Source organism: Scyliorhinus torazame, chromosome 12 (genome assembly GCF_047496885.1).
Source record: "Scyliorhinus torazame isolate Kashiwa2021f chromosome 12, sScyTor2.1, whole genome shotgun sequence".
In the NCBI taxonomy this organism is placed as follows: domain Eukaryota; kingdom Metazoa; phylum Chordata; class Chondrichthyes; order Carcharhiniformes; family Scyliorhinidae; genus Scyliorhinus; species Scyliorhinus torazame.
The window spans coordinates 8,519,023-8,531,890 of NC_092718.1; the positions used below are offsets into that span (position 1 = coordinate 8,519,023).

A 12,868-nucleotide genomic window follows, 5' to 3' on the forward strand; every position below is an offset into this window, starting at 1 on the left:
TTGGTCCACAGGGCAGCTATATTCTGTAAGGTAAGAGGGGATGGAGGCGAGGCCAGTTGCATGCTCCTCCTGTAGGATGTGGGTGGTGAGGGATACCACCGGTGTCCCCGCTGACTATACCTGCGGGAAGTACACCTAACTCCAGCTCCTCAAAGACCGTGTCAGGGAACTGGAGCTGAAGCTGGATGAACTTCTGATCATCCGGGAGGCAGAGGGGGTGATTGAGAAGAGTTACAGGGAGGTAACCACACCCAAGGTACAGGACAAGAATAGCTGGGTTACAGTCAGGGGGAAGAACAAAAAAAACAGCAGACAGTGCAGGGATCCCTCGTGGCCGTTCCCCTTCAAAACAAGTAAACCGTGTTGGATGCTGTTGGGGGGGGATGACCTACTGGGAGAAGGCCCTAGCGGCCAGGTCTCTGGCACTGAGCCTGGCTCTGGGGCTCAGAAGGGAAGGGGGGAGAATAGAAAAGCAATAGTAGTAGGAGATTCAATGGTTAGGGGAATAGATAGGAGATTCTGTGGTCGCGAGCGAGGCTCCCGGAAGGTATGTTGCCTCCCGGGTGCCAGGGCCAGGGATGTCTCAGATCGTGTCTTCAGGATCCTTAAGGGGGAGGGGGAGCTGCCAGAAGTCGTGGTGCACGTTGGTACCAACGACATAGGTAGGAAAAGGGGTGTGGAGGGAATAAACAAGTTTAGGGAGTTAGGCTGGAAGTTAAAAGCCAGGACAGACAGAGTTGTCATCTCTGGTTTGTTGCCGGTGCCACGTGATAGCGAGGCTAGGAATAGGGAGAGAGTGCAGCTGAACACGTGGCTGCAGGAATGGTGTAGGAGGGAGGGCTTCAGGTATTTGGATAATTGGAGCACATTCTGGGGAAGGTAGGACCTGTACAAGCAGGACGGGTTGCATCTGAACCAGAGGGGCACCAATATCCTGGGAGGGAGGTTTTCTAGTATTCTTCGGGAGGGTTTAAACTAATTTGGCAGGGGAATGGGAACCGGATTTGTAGTCCAGCAACTAAGGTAGCCGATATTCAGGACGCCAAAGCGTGTAATGAGGCAGTGGGGAAGGGAACACTGACAAAGGAGAGTACTTGCAAGCACGGAGATGGGTTGAAGTGTGTATACTTCAACGCAAGAAGCATCAGGAATAAGGTGGGTGAACTTAAGGCATGGATCGGTACTTGGGACTACGGTGTGGTGGCCATCACGGAAACTTGGATAGAAGAGGGGCAGAAATGGTTGCTGGAGGTCCCTGGTTATAGATGTTTCAATAAGATTAGGGAGGGTGGTAAAAGAGGTGGGGGGTGGCATTGTTAATTAGAGATAGTATAACAGCTGCAGAAAGGCAGTTCGAGGAGTAGCAGCCTACTGAGGTAGTATGGGCTGAAGTCAGAAATAGGAAAGGAGCAGTCACCTTGTTAGGAGTTTTCTATAGGCCCCCCAATAGTAGCAGAGATGTGGAGGAACAGATTGGGAAACAAATTTTGGAAAGGTGCAGAAGTCACAGGGTAGTAGTCATGGGTGACTTTAACTTCCCAAACATTGAGTGGAAACTCTTTAGATCAAATAGTTTGGATGGGGTGGTGTTTGTGCAGTGTGTCCAGGAAGCTTTTCTAACACAGTATGTAGATTGTCCGATCAGAGGAGGGGCAATATTGGATTTAGTACTCGGTAATGAACCGGGGCAAGTGATAGATTTGTTAGTGGGGGAGCATTTTGGAGATAGTGACCACAATTCTGTGACTTTCGCTTTAGTAATGGAGAGGGATAGGTGCGTGCAACAGGGCAAGGTTTACAATTGGGGGAAGGGTAAATACGATGTTGTCAGACAAGAATTGAAGTGCATAAGTTGGGAACATTGGCTGTCAGGGAAGGACACAAGTGAAATGTGGAACTTGTTCAAGGAACAGGTACTACGTGTCCTTGATATGTATGTCCCTGTCAGGCAGGGAAGAGATGGTCGAGTGAGGGAACCATGGTTGATGAGAGGTTGAATGTCTTGTTAGAAGGAAAAAGGAGACTTACATAAGGCTGAGGAAACAAGGTTCAGACAGGGCGTTGGAGGGATACAAGATAGCCAGGAGGGAGCTGAAGAAAGGGATTAGGAGAGCTAAGAGAGGGCATGAACAATCTTTGGCGGGTAGGATCAAGGAAAACCCCAAGGCCTTTTACACATATGTGAGAAATATGAGAATGACTAGCGCGAGGGTAGGTCCGATCAAGGACAGTAGGGGGAGATTGTGTATTGAGTCTGAAGAGATAGGAGAGGTCTTGAACGAGTACTTTTCTTCTGTATTTACAAATGAGAGGGGCCATATTGTTGGCGAGGACAGTGTGAAACAGACTGGTAAGCTCGAGGAAATACTTGTTAGGAAGGAAGATGTGTTGCACATTTTGAAAAACTTGAGGATAGACAAGTCCCCGGGCCTGACGGGATATATCCAAGTGTGAGTTGGTGCAGTGAGCACAGGGTGAGTGAGTTGGTGCAGTGAGCACAGTGTGAGTGTGAGTTGGTGCAGTGAGCACAGGGTGAGTGTGAGTTGGTGCAGTGAGCACAGGGTGAATAGGAGTTGGTGCAGTGAGCGCAGGGTGAGTGAGTTGGTGCAGTGAGCACAGGGTGAGTATGAGTTGGTGCAGTGAACAGGAGTTGGTGCAGTGAGCACAGAGTGAGTGCGAGTTGGTGCAGTGAACACGGGGTGAGTGAGTTGGTGCAGTGAGCATGGTGAGTGTGAGTTGGTGCAGTGAGCACAGGGTGAGTGAGAGTTGGCGCAGTGAGCACAGGGTGAGTGTGAGTTGGCGCAGTGAGAACAGTGTGAGTTGGTGCAGTGAGCACATGGTGAGTGTGAGTTGGTGCAGTGAGCACAGGGTGAGTGTGAGTTGGTGCAGTGAGCACAGGGTGAACAGGAGTTGGTGCAGTGAGCACAGGGTGAGTGTGAGTTGGTGCAGTGAGCACAGGGTGAGTGTGAGTTGGTGCAGTGAGCACAGGGTGAGTGTGAGTTGGTGCAGTGAGCACAGGGTGAGTGTGTGTTGGTGCAGTGAGCACAGCGTGAGTGTGAGTTGGTGCAGTGAGCACGGGGTGAGTGTGAGTTGGTGCAGTGAGCACAGGGTGAGTGTGAGTTGGTGCAGTGAGCACAGGGTGAGTGAGTTGGTGCAGTGAGCACGGTGAGTGTGAGTTGGTGCAGTGAGCACAGGGTGAGTGAGAGTTGGTGCAGTGAGCTCAGGGTGACCGGGAGCACAGGGCGAGTGTGAGTTGGTGCAGTGAGCATAGGGTGAGTGTGAGTTGGTGCAGTGAGCACACGATGAGTGTGAGTTGGTGCAGTGAGCACAGTGTGAGTTGGTGCACAGGGTGAGTGAGTTGGCGCAGTGAGCACAGGATGAGTGTGAGTTGGTGCAGTGAGCACAGGGTGAGTGTAAGTTGGTTCAGTGAGCACAGGGCGAGTGTGAGTTGGTGGAGTGAGCACAGGGTGAGTGCGAGTTGGTGCAGTGAGCACAGGGCAAGTGTGAGTTGATGCAGTGAGCACGGGCTGAGTGTGAGTTGGTGCAGTGAGCATAGGGTGAGTGAGAGTTGGCGCAGAGCACAGGGTGAGTGTGAGTTGGCGCAGTGAGCCCAGTGTGAGTGTGAGTTGGTGCAGTGAGCACACGATGAGTGTGAGTTGGTGCAGTGAGCACAGTGTGAGTTGGTGCACAGGGTGAGTGAGTTGGCGCAGTGAGCACAGGATGAGTGTGAGTTGGTGCAGTGAGCACGGTGAGTGTGAGTTGGTGCAGTGAGCACAGGGTGAGTGTGAGTTGGTGCAGTGAGCTCAGGGTGACCGGGAGCACAGGGCGAGTGTGAGTTGGTGCAGTGAGCATAGTGTGAGTTGGTGCAGTGAGCACACGATGAGTGTGAGTTGGTGGAGTGCGCACAGGGTGAGTGCGAGTTGGTGCAGTGAGCACAGGGCAAGTGTGAGTTGATGCAGTGAGCACGGGCTGAGTGAGTTGGTGCAGTGAGCATAGGGTGAGTGAGAGTTGGCGCAGAGCACAGGGTGAGTGTGAGTTGGCGCAGTGAGCACAGTGTGAGTGTGAGTTGGTGCAGTGAGCACAGTGTGTGTGTGAGTTGGTGCAGTGAGCAGAGGGTGAACAGGAGTTGGTGCAGTGAGCACAGGGTGAGTGTGAGTTGGTGCAGTGAGCACAGGGTGAGTGTGTTGGAGCAGTGAGCTTGGTGAGTGTGAGTTGGTGCAGTGAGCACATGGTGAACAGGAGTTGGTGCAGTGAGCACAGGGTGAGTGTGAGTTGTTGCAGTGAGCACAGGGTGAGTGTGAGTTGGTGCAGTGAGCACAGGGTGAGAGTGAGTTGGTGCAGTGAGCTCAGGGTGACCGGGAGCACAGGGCGAGTGTGAGTCGGTGCAGTGAGCTCAGGGTGACCGGGAGCACAGGGCGAGTGTGAGTTGGTGCAGTGAGCACGGGGTGAGTGTGAGTTGGTGCAGTGAGCACAGTGTGAGTGTGAGTTGGTGCAGTGAGCAATGGAGATGGGGATTGGAGCAGTGTGCACAAGGTGTGTGTGAGTTGGTGCAGTGAGCACGGGATGAATGGGGTGTTGGTGCAGTGAGAACGGAGTGAGTGTGAGTTGATTTAGTGAGCACAGTGAGTGAGTTGGTTCAGTGAGCACAGGGTGAGTGTGAATTGGTGCAGGTTGGACAGGGCGAGTGTGAGTTGGTGCTGTGCGCTCATTGTGAGTGTGAGTTGGTGCAGTGAGCACAGTGAGTGTGAGTTGGTGCAGTGAGCACAGGGTGAGTGTGAGTTGGTGCAGTGAGCACAGGGTGAGTGTGTTGGAGCAGTGAGCTTGGTGAGTGAGTTGGTGCAGTGAGCACATGGTGAACAGGAGTTGGTGCAGTGAGCACAGGGTGAGTGTGAGTTGGTGCAGTGAGCACAGGGTGAGTGTGAGTTGGTGCAGTGAGCACAGGGTGAGTGTGAGTTGGTGCAGTGAGCACAGGGTGAGTGTGAGTTGGTGCAGTGAGCACAGGGTGAGAGTGAGTTGGTGCAGTGAGCTCAGGGTGACCGGGAGCACAGGGCGAGTGTGAGTTGGTGCAGTGAGCACGGGGTGAGTGTGAGTTGGTGCAGTGAGCACGGGGTGAGTGTGAGTTGGTGCAGTGAGCACTGAGTGTGAGTTTGTGCAGTGAGCAATGGAGATGGGGATTGGAGCAGTGTGCACAAGGTGTGTGTGAGTTGGTGCAGTGAGCACAGGATGAATGGGGTGTTGGTGCAGTGAGAACGGAGTGAGTGTGAGTTGATTTAGTGAGCACAGTGAGTGAGTTGGTTCAGTGAGCACAGGGTGAGTGTGAATTGGTGCAGGTTGGACAGGGCGAGTGTGAGTTGGTGCTGTGCGCTCATTGTGAGTGTGAGTTGGTGCAGTGAGCACTGAGTGTGAGTTGGTGCAGTGAGCACAGGGTGAGTGTGAGTTGGTGCAGTGAGCACAGGGTGAGTGTGTTGGAGCAGTGAGCTTGGTGAGTGAGTTGGTGCAGTGAGCACATGGTGAACAGGAGTTGGTGCAGTGAGCACAGGGTGAGTGTGAGTTGGTGCAGTGAGCACAGGGTGAGTGTGAGTTGGTGCAGTGAGCACAGGGTGAGTGTGAGTTGGTGCAGTGAGCACAGGGTGAGTGTGAGTTGGTGCAGTGAGCACAGGGTGAGAGTGAGTTGGTGCAGTGAGCTCAGGGTGACCGGGAGCACAGGGCGAGTGTGAGTTGGTGCAGTGAGCACAGGATGAGTGTGAGTTGGTGCAGTGAGCACAGTGTGAGTTGGTGCAGTGAGCACAGGGTGAGTGTAAGTTGGTTCAGTGAGCACAGGGCGAGTGTGAGTTGGTGCAGTGAGCACAGGGTGAGAGTGAGTTGGTGCAGTGAGCACAGGGTGTGTGTGAGTTGGTGCAGTGAGCGTGAGTTGGTGCAGTGAGCGCAGGGTGAGTGTGAGTTGGTGCAGTGAGCGCAGGGTGAGTGTGAGTTGGTGGAGTGAGCACAGGGTGAGTGTGAGTTGGTGCAGTGAGCTCAGGGTGAGTGTGAGTTGGTGCAGTGAGCTCAGGGTGAGTGTGAGTTGGTGCAGTGAGCACTGAGTGTGAGTTTGTGCAGTGAGCAATGGAGATGGGGATTGGAGCAGTGTGCACAAGGTGTGTGTGAGTTGGTGCAGTGAGCACAGGATGAATGGGGTGTTGGTGCAGTGAGAACGGAGTGAGTGTGAGTTGATTTAGTGAGCACAGTGAGTGAGTTGGTTCAGTGAGCACAGGGTGAGTGTGAATTGGTGCAGGTTGGACAGGGTGAGTGTGAGTTGGTGCTGTGCGCTCATTGTGAGTATGAGTTGGTGCAGTGAGCACAGTGAGTGTGAGTTGGTGCAGTGAGCACAGGGTGAGTGTGAGTTGGTGCAGTGAGCACAGGGTGAGTGAGTTGGTGCAGTGAGCACATGGTGAACAGGAGTTGATGCAGTGAGCACAGGGTGAGTGTGAGTTGGTGCAGTGAGCACAGGGTGAGTGTGAGTTGGTGCAGTGAGCACAGGGTGAGTGTGAGTTGGTGCAGTGAGCACAGGGTGAGTGTGAGTTGGTGCAGTGAGCACAGGGTGAGAGTGAGTTGGTGCAGTGAGCTCAGGGTGACCGGGAGCACAGGGCGAGTGTGAGTTGGTGCAGTGAGCTCAGGGTGACCGGGAGCACAGGGCGAGTGTGAGTTGGTGCAGTGAGCACAGGATGAGTGTGAGTTGGTGCAGTGAGCACAGTGTGAGTTGGTGCAGTGAGCACAGGGTGAGTGTAAGTTGGTTCAGTGAGCACAGGGCGAGTGTGAGTTGGTGCAGTGAGCACAGGGTGAGAGTGAGTTGGTGCAGTGAGCACAGGGTGTGTGTGAGTTGGTGCAGTGAGCGCAGGGTGAGTGTGAGTTGGTGCAGTGAGCGCAGGGTGAGTGTGAGTTGGTGGAGTGAGCACAGGGTGAGTGTGAGTTGGTGCAGTGAGCTCAGGGTGAGTGTGAGTTGGTGCAGTGAGCGCAGGGTGAGTGTGAGTTGGTGCAGTGAGCGCAGGGTGAGTGTGAGTTGGTGCAGTGAGCGCGGGGTGAGTGTGAGTTGGTGCAGTGAAGGCGGGAGGTCCGGCTCCTGCCCCAATAGTAAGTTTCTTTCCAAGATTGAAGTTGGTGAAGTTGACAACTTGTGAAGTGTGAAAAGGGAATAACCACAATGTCACCGTTACAGTAACAGAGGAGGAAGTGGATCAAACTGCTTCCAGCAGTTGGATAGACTGCGGAAAATCCCAGGATGAGGAAGATCAGTGTGAGGAGACCTCGATGTACTTCAATAGAAACAAATACACCAGCAACAGGAAACGGAAAAAAGGATCGTATCACAGAAGGACAAAGAAACGGAAAACTGGACACACCAACCAGCAATCTTCAAAAAGGTACGTGACTCCCCCAGATCATCTCTGCAATCTGCCTTCATTGCTAAATAGCGGAGAGTGAGTGCCTGATCACCTCAACGTTTAACATACTGTGGTCTCTTTTGACGTATGTTGACTGTTGTCGCACACATGCCAGTCATAATATGCACTGTAGATTCCAAAAATGGGACAGGTTGAGGTAACCTAAAAACGTTAGGTGGGGTTACGGGAATAGCGATGTGTGGGCTTGGGTAGGGTGCTCTTTCCAAGGGCCGGTGCAGACTCGATGGGCCAAATGGCCTCCTTCTGCACTGTAAATTCTATGTATTGGGTATTGCAAAAATCTTTATTTCTTTCAGTTCCCCTTCGCCCTAACTCTCTCCAAACTTATCCCTGCACTGGTGATTGTGTACCCTTCACCCAAAGTGACACATTTTACAAACAAATTTTGGGATCGCAATCACATTTTTCTTCCCTGAGGCTAACTGTGTAGCATCTCCACTGCTCCAAGCTGAGACCTATTGCGCGCCGGTATCTGTACTTTACCAATTAGCCACTGGAGGGGGCCATTTCACAACGTTCTGAAGTTGGAGCAGATTTAGCAAAGTGTTTCCCACAGCACAGTCCTACTGCACCTTATTGCAAGCCCATGGTGCTGGGCGCGGCATCTCAGGAAAATATATTGGCCTTGGGGAGAGTGTAGTGCCGATTCACCAGAATGGTACCCGAGGATTAAATTATGAAGGTAGGCTTGTCGTCTGTTCAGCATGGAAACTCGAAGGTTAATCTAATTGGAGTGTTTAAGGTGACTGGACAGGATATACCGAGAGAAACGGATTCCTCTGCTGGGGGTGTGCAGAATAACCGTACAAAGATCAATATCAGGACGCAACTCCTCATGCAGAGGGGAGAGAAAGCTGGGACCCCCCCCCCCCCCCCCCCCCCGGCTGCCCCCAGAATGGCGGGGAGATGCTGGGCTTGCGGTAACATCGCTCTCTGGCCCAGTAATCCAGAGACCCTGGCTAATGCTCTGACAACATGGACTCAAATCCCACAGGCAGCTGATTAACTTCAAATAGCGAATAAACCTGGAATATATAAAGCTTGTCGTCCATGATGGCGACCATGATACTACCAGCGATCGTTTTAAAAACCAATCTGGTTCACTCGCATCCTTCAGCGAAGGAGATCTGCCGTCCTTACCCGCTCTGGCCCTACACGTGATTCTTAATTGCCCCTCAGGGTAATTAGGGATGGGCTTTGCCAGCAATGAAAGAATTGACAAAAAGTTGTTTGAGGCTGAGATTATTTGGAAATTTTAAGAATTGAATACATTTTTATTAGGCAAGTGTATTAAGTAAGGGTGGGTCGATGGGAGTTCGGAGACATATTAGTTAGGGCCCCGTATCTAAGGAAGGATGTGCTGGCCTTGGAAAGGGTCCAGAGGAGGTTCACAAGAATGATCCCTGGAATGAAGAGCTTGTCGTATGAGGAATGGTTGAGGACTCTGGGTCTATATTCGTTGGAGTTTAGAAGGATGAGGGGGGATCTTATTGAAACTTACAGGATACTGCGAGGCCTGGATAGAGTGGACGTGGAGAGGATATTTCCACTTGTAGGAAAAACTAGAACCAGAGGACACAATCTCAGACTAAAGGGACGATCCTTTAAAACAGAGATGAGGAGGAATTTCTTCAGCCAGAGGGTGGTGAATCTGTGGAACTCTTTGCCGCAGAAGGCTGTGGAGGCCAAATCACTGAGTGTCTTTAAGACAGAGATAAGTTCTTGATTAATAAGGGCATCAGGGGTTATGGGGATGAGAAAATATCAGCCATGATTGAATGGCGGAGCAGACTCGATGGGCCAAGTGGCCTAATTCTGCTCCTATGTCTTGTGGTCTTAATCACTACCTGATTGAATGGTGATACAGAGGCTTGTGGGGCTGAATGGCCTCCTAATCCGCTCACGTACCATTAAGTAGGTGAACACATTCAAACCCACAACCAGCAATGGATATGAAGGGCCAGTTAATTTACATTTTGTGATGTTGTTCAAGGATTGAATGTTCTCCCGCAGACAGAGGACAGTTTGAGGCTCCTCTTGGAACAATGCCTTCAGATCCTTTACATCAATCTGAATTCGCAGACACTCCCAGCAGTTTAATGTGACTGGACAGTGGTGTATGTTACTCCATTCAGGGATAACATCCTTTGTAAATGGTTAACGATTATATAGGTGTAATACAATCTGGTCGATCTAATAATTGTTTTTTTTAAATAAATGCAGTTCTAATACAAAATCTGCGACAACTACAAAACATTCTAGCCCCAGACCAGCAGCGGGCAGCAGGCGACCAGGGGTAATGCCACTGCCGGTCCCTCGCAGCAACACCGGTCACCGGCCTTTCCTCAAGCCATCGTACTCATTCAGCTAACCTTCACTCAGACTTTCGCCACGGGCGCAGTCCTCGCGACGTATCCGTGACGGAGACGGCTGGATGTTCCTTGGGCTGTGTTTAAGAAGGAAGTTAAATCCAAAGCACTTTTCTGAATTTGAGTTCCAAGAACTCGGTAGGTGAGTGGATGCTGCAGATTGAAACTGCTCTTTGCAGCTGAATCCGAAGTGCGTCCTCTGACTGAAGAGCCTCGAGCTACATTGATGCAGTACCCTCCGGGACCGGTGTATTGACAGCTACCGGCAGAAGCCGTGCCAATTGTTTCGCTCAGTAATCTCCCAGGTTATACTGCCACCTGCGTTGATCAGCTGCTTTGCATTGACACAAACGTATTTGTGGAGGCACAGCATTTGAATTTGGGCAGGGAAATAAACTTCTAAGCTATGGTGTGTCTGAAGAATATCCGGTTTTGTGGGGTCAGGCTGGAATTCTTGTACAGTAATTTCCTTGTGTATTCACTAACTAACTGGTCCCAATAAAGTTGTTTATTTAACAGACCTTTTCCTGCAGACTGTAATTATACATTAGTTAAATTTAGCAATTAGCTTTAATAAGTTTGCTGCTCACCTGTTTTTTTTTTAAATACCTGTATTTCTGATTAAATATACATAAATTATATACAAATTAAATTTTAATCTTGAAGCCAGATTTCCATATTTCGAAATGTTATTTCTGCTACAGAACCTGATTGGATTTTTTTTTTCTGGGGTTTTAGTTGTATTTATTTCCCCAGGTGATTGACCCTCCTCATGCTGGTGGAGGCAGAGACCCTCATTGCATTTAACACATATTTAGATGTGCACATGTGATAGAACATACCGTGCAGAAGGAGGCTATTCGGCCCATCGAGTCTGCGTCGGTCAAAAACAACCACTGTGATAGCCCTGTGGCTTCACATTTCCGGTTTGATTCCCCACTGGGTCCACTTGTGCTACCATGCTGCCCATACAAAGCTATGGGCCAAATGCTGGGAAATGGGTTTAGAATGGTTAGGTGGTTGTTTTTGACCGATGCTGACGCGATGGGCCGAAGGGCCTTTTCTGTGCTGTATGATTCTATCACTTTTTAAGTCTTTTTAAGTGGAATAAATATGTTTTATTCCAAACACGTATGAAACACAGCAACATATACAAAAATACTCCACAAACTCACAGTCCACAGTTTGTACAACCCCTCTTCCACCCCCCCCTCCCCCCGGGACGAACAGTTCCTCAAACATTGTCATGAACAATCCCCGCCAGGTCTCGAAGCTCTCCGCTGACCCCCTCAACTCAAATTTAATCTTTTCCCACCGTAGACAATCATACAGGTTCCCGCAGCCAGGCTGCCAACCCCGACGGCGTATCTAACCTCCAATTTAGCAAGGTCCTTTGCCAGGCAATTAGAGAGGCGAAGGCCACAAAATCGGCCCCCTTCCCCTCCAGCAGCCCCGGCACTTCCGATACCCCAAAAATCACCACCATTGGGTCCGGCCTGACCGCCACCCCCACAACTTAGGTAACATCCCAAACACCGCTTCCCAGTATCTCTCCAGCTTCTCATAACCCCAGAACATAGATGTGCCCGTGATTTCCCGGCCCCCGCCCACGGTTCTTGCACTCATCGCCCCCCCCCCCCCCCCCCCCCGGCAACACAAACCTCTCCCGCAACTCATCCAGACCCGCAAACTTCCCTCCCAAGTACAAGTCCCTCGCGCTCACCAGCCCCACCTCCCTCCACTTCCCGTACACCCCATCCATCTCGTCCGGTTTAAACCTGTGGTTACTGCACAGCGGTGTCAACACCGACATCCCCTCCAGCTTAAAGTGTCTCCGCAGCTGATTCCACCCACTGCCCACCGACTGTACCGCCGTGCTCCCCATATACTTCCCCGGAGCTTGTGACAGCGGAGCCATCACCAGGGTCCTCAGACTGGAACCCCTACAGGATTCTCACTCTGCCCTCCCCACCCCACCCACCATCACCTCACCTTCTCCACATTCACCGCCCAATAATAGTACAGCAGACTTGGGAACGCCAACCCCCACTTTTTGTCTCTGCCTCTGTAAGGGCCCTCTTTATCCTCGGCACCTTCCCTGCCCATATAAACTCCAAAATCACTGTCTCCAATTTCAGGAAGAAGGCCTTGGGGAGAAAGATCAGGAGAATCTGGGAAACAAACAGGAACCTTGGCAGCACATTAATCTTTACCACATGTACCCTCCCTGCCAGTGTCAGGTGTAATGTATCCCATTTCTTAAAATCTCTCCTAATCTCCACCAACATTGTCAAATTCCACCTGTTCATCGTAACCCATTCCCTCGTCACCTGAATCCCCAAATGCCTGAACCTTTCCCCAGCTGCCTTCAACGGCAACATCCCCAGGTTGGTTCTTCACCCCGCCACATTCACCGGAAACACCCCATTCTTCCCAACATTTAACTCATACCCGGAGAAGGCCTCAAACCTCTCCAATATTCCCATGATCTACCCATCCTCTGCAGCGGTCAGACAACAACAGGTCGTCCATGTACAACGACACCTGGAGCTCCCTGCCCCCCCACACAATCCCCCGCCACTCCACTGACCCCAAAGGACCATCACCAAGGGTTCAGTAGCCAACACGAACAACAGCGGGACACCCCTGTCTCGTTCCCCTGTGCAGTCCAAAACTCTTGTGAGCTCATCTCATTTGTCCGTACACTTGCCACCAGGGCTACATACAACGGACGCACCCAAGCCACGAACTTCGGGCCAAACCCAAACCTACCCAAGATTTCAAATAAATACCTCCACTCCACCGATTGAAGGCCTTCTCTCCATTCATAGAAACAATAACCTCTAGCACCTGCGCCCCTGACTGAGTAATGACCACATTTAACAGCCTACTGATGTTACTAGAGAGCTGCCTGCCTTTTACAAAACCCGTTTGATTCTCAGCGCCCACCCCGGCACACATCCTTCCATCCTCCCCGCCAATAACCTAGCCAGCACTCTCGCGTCTGTATTCAGCACAGAAATGGACCTTTCCGACCCACACTCCCAACAGGTCCTTCCC

The 12,868-nt window shown here is 51.4% G+C and overlaps 1 protein-coding gene across 2 annotated transcripts in view; it reads left to right on the forward strand.

Annotated features, from left to right (window-relative positions):
* LOC140387377 (recQ-like DNA helicase BLM) overlaps window positions 1-10,328 on the forward strand; it is a 63,387-nt gene extending 53,059 nt beyond the window's left edge. The window contains exons 21-22 of one of the 2 annotated variants that reach the window (XM_072470380.1): window positions 7,193-7,397; window positions 9,663-10,328. In XM_072470380.1, coding sequence (XP_072326481.1) covers window positions 7,193-7,397; window positions 9,663-9,810 — 353 coding nt within the window. In that variant the 3' untranslated portion in view covers window positions 9,811-10,328. Of the gene's footprint in view, window positions 1-7,192; window positions 7,398-9,662 lie in introns of those variants that run through there. The other variant, XM_072470381.1, reaches the window with a different exon arrangement.
* The last annotated feature ends 2,540 nt before the right edge of the window (window positions 10,329-12,868 follow it).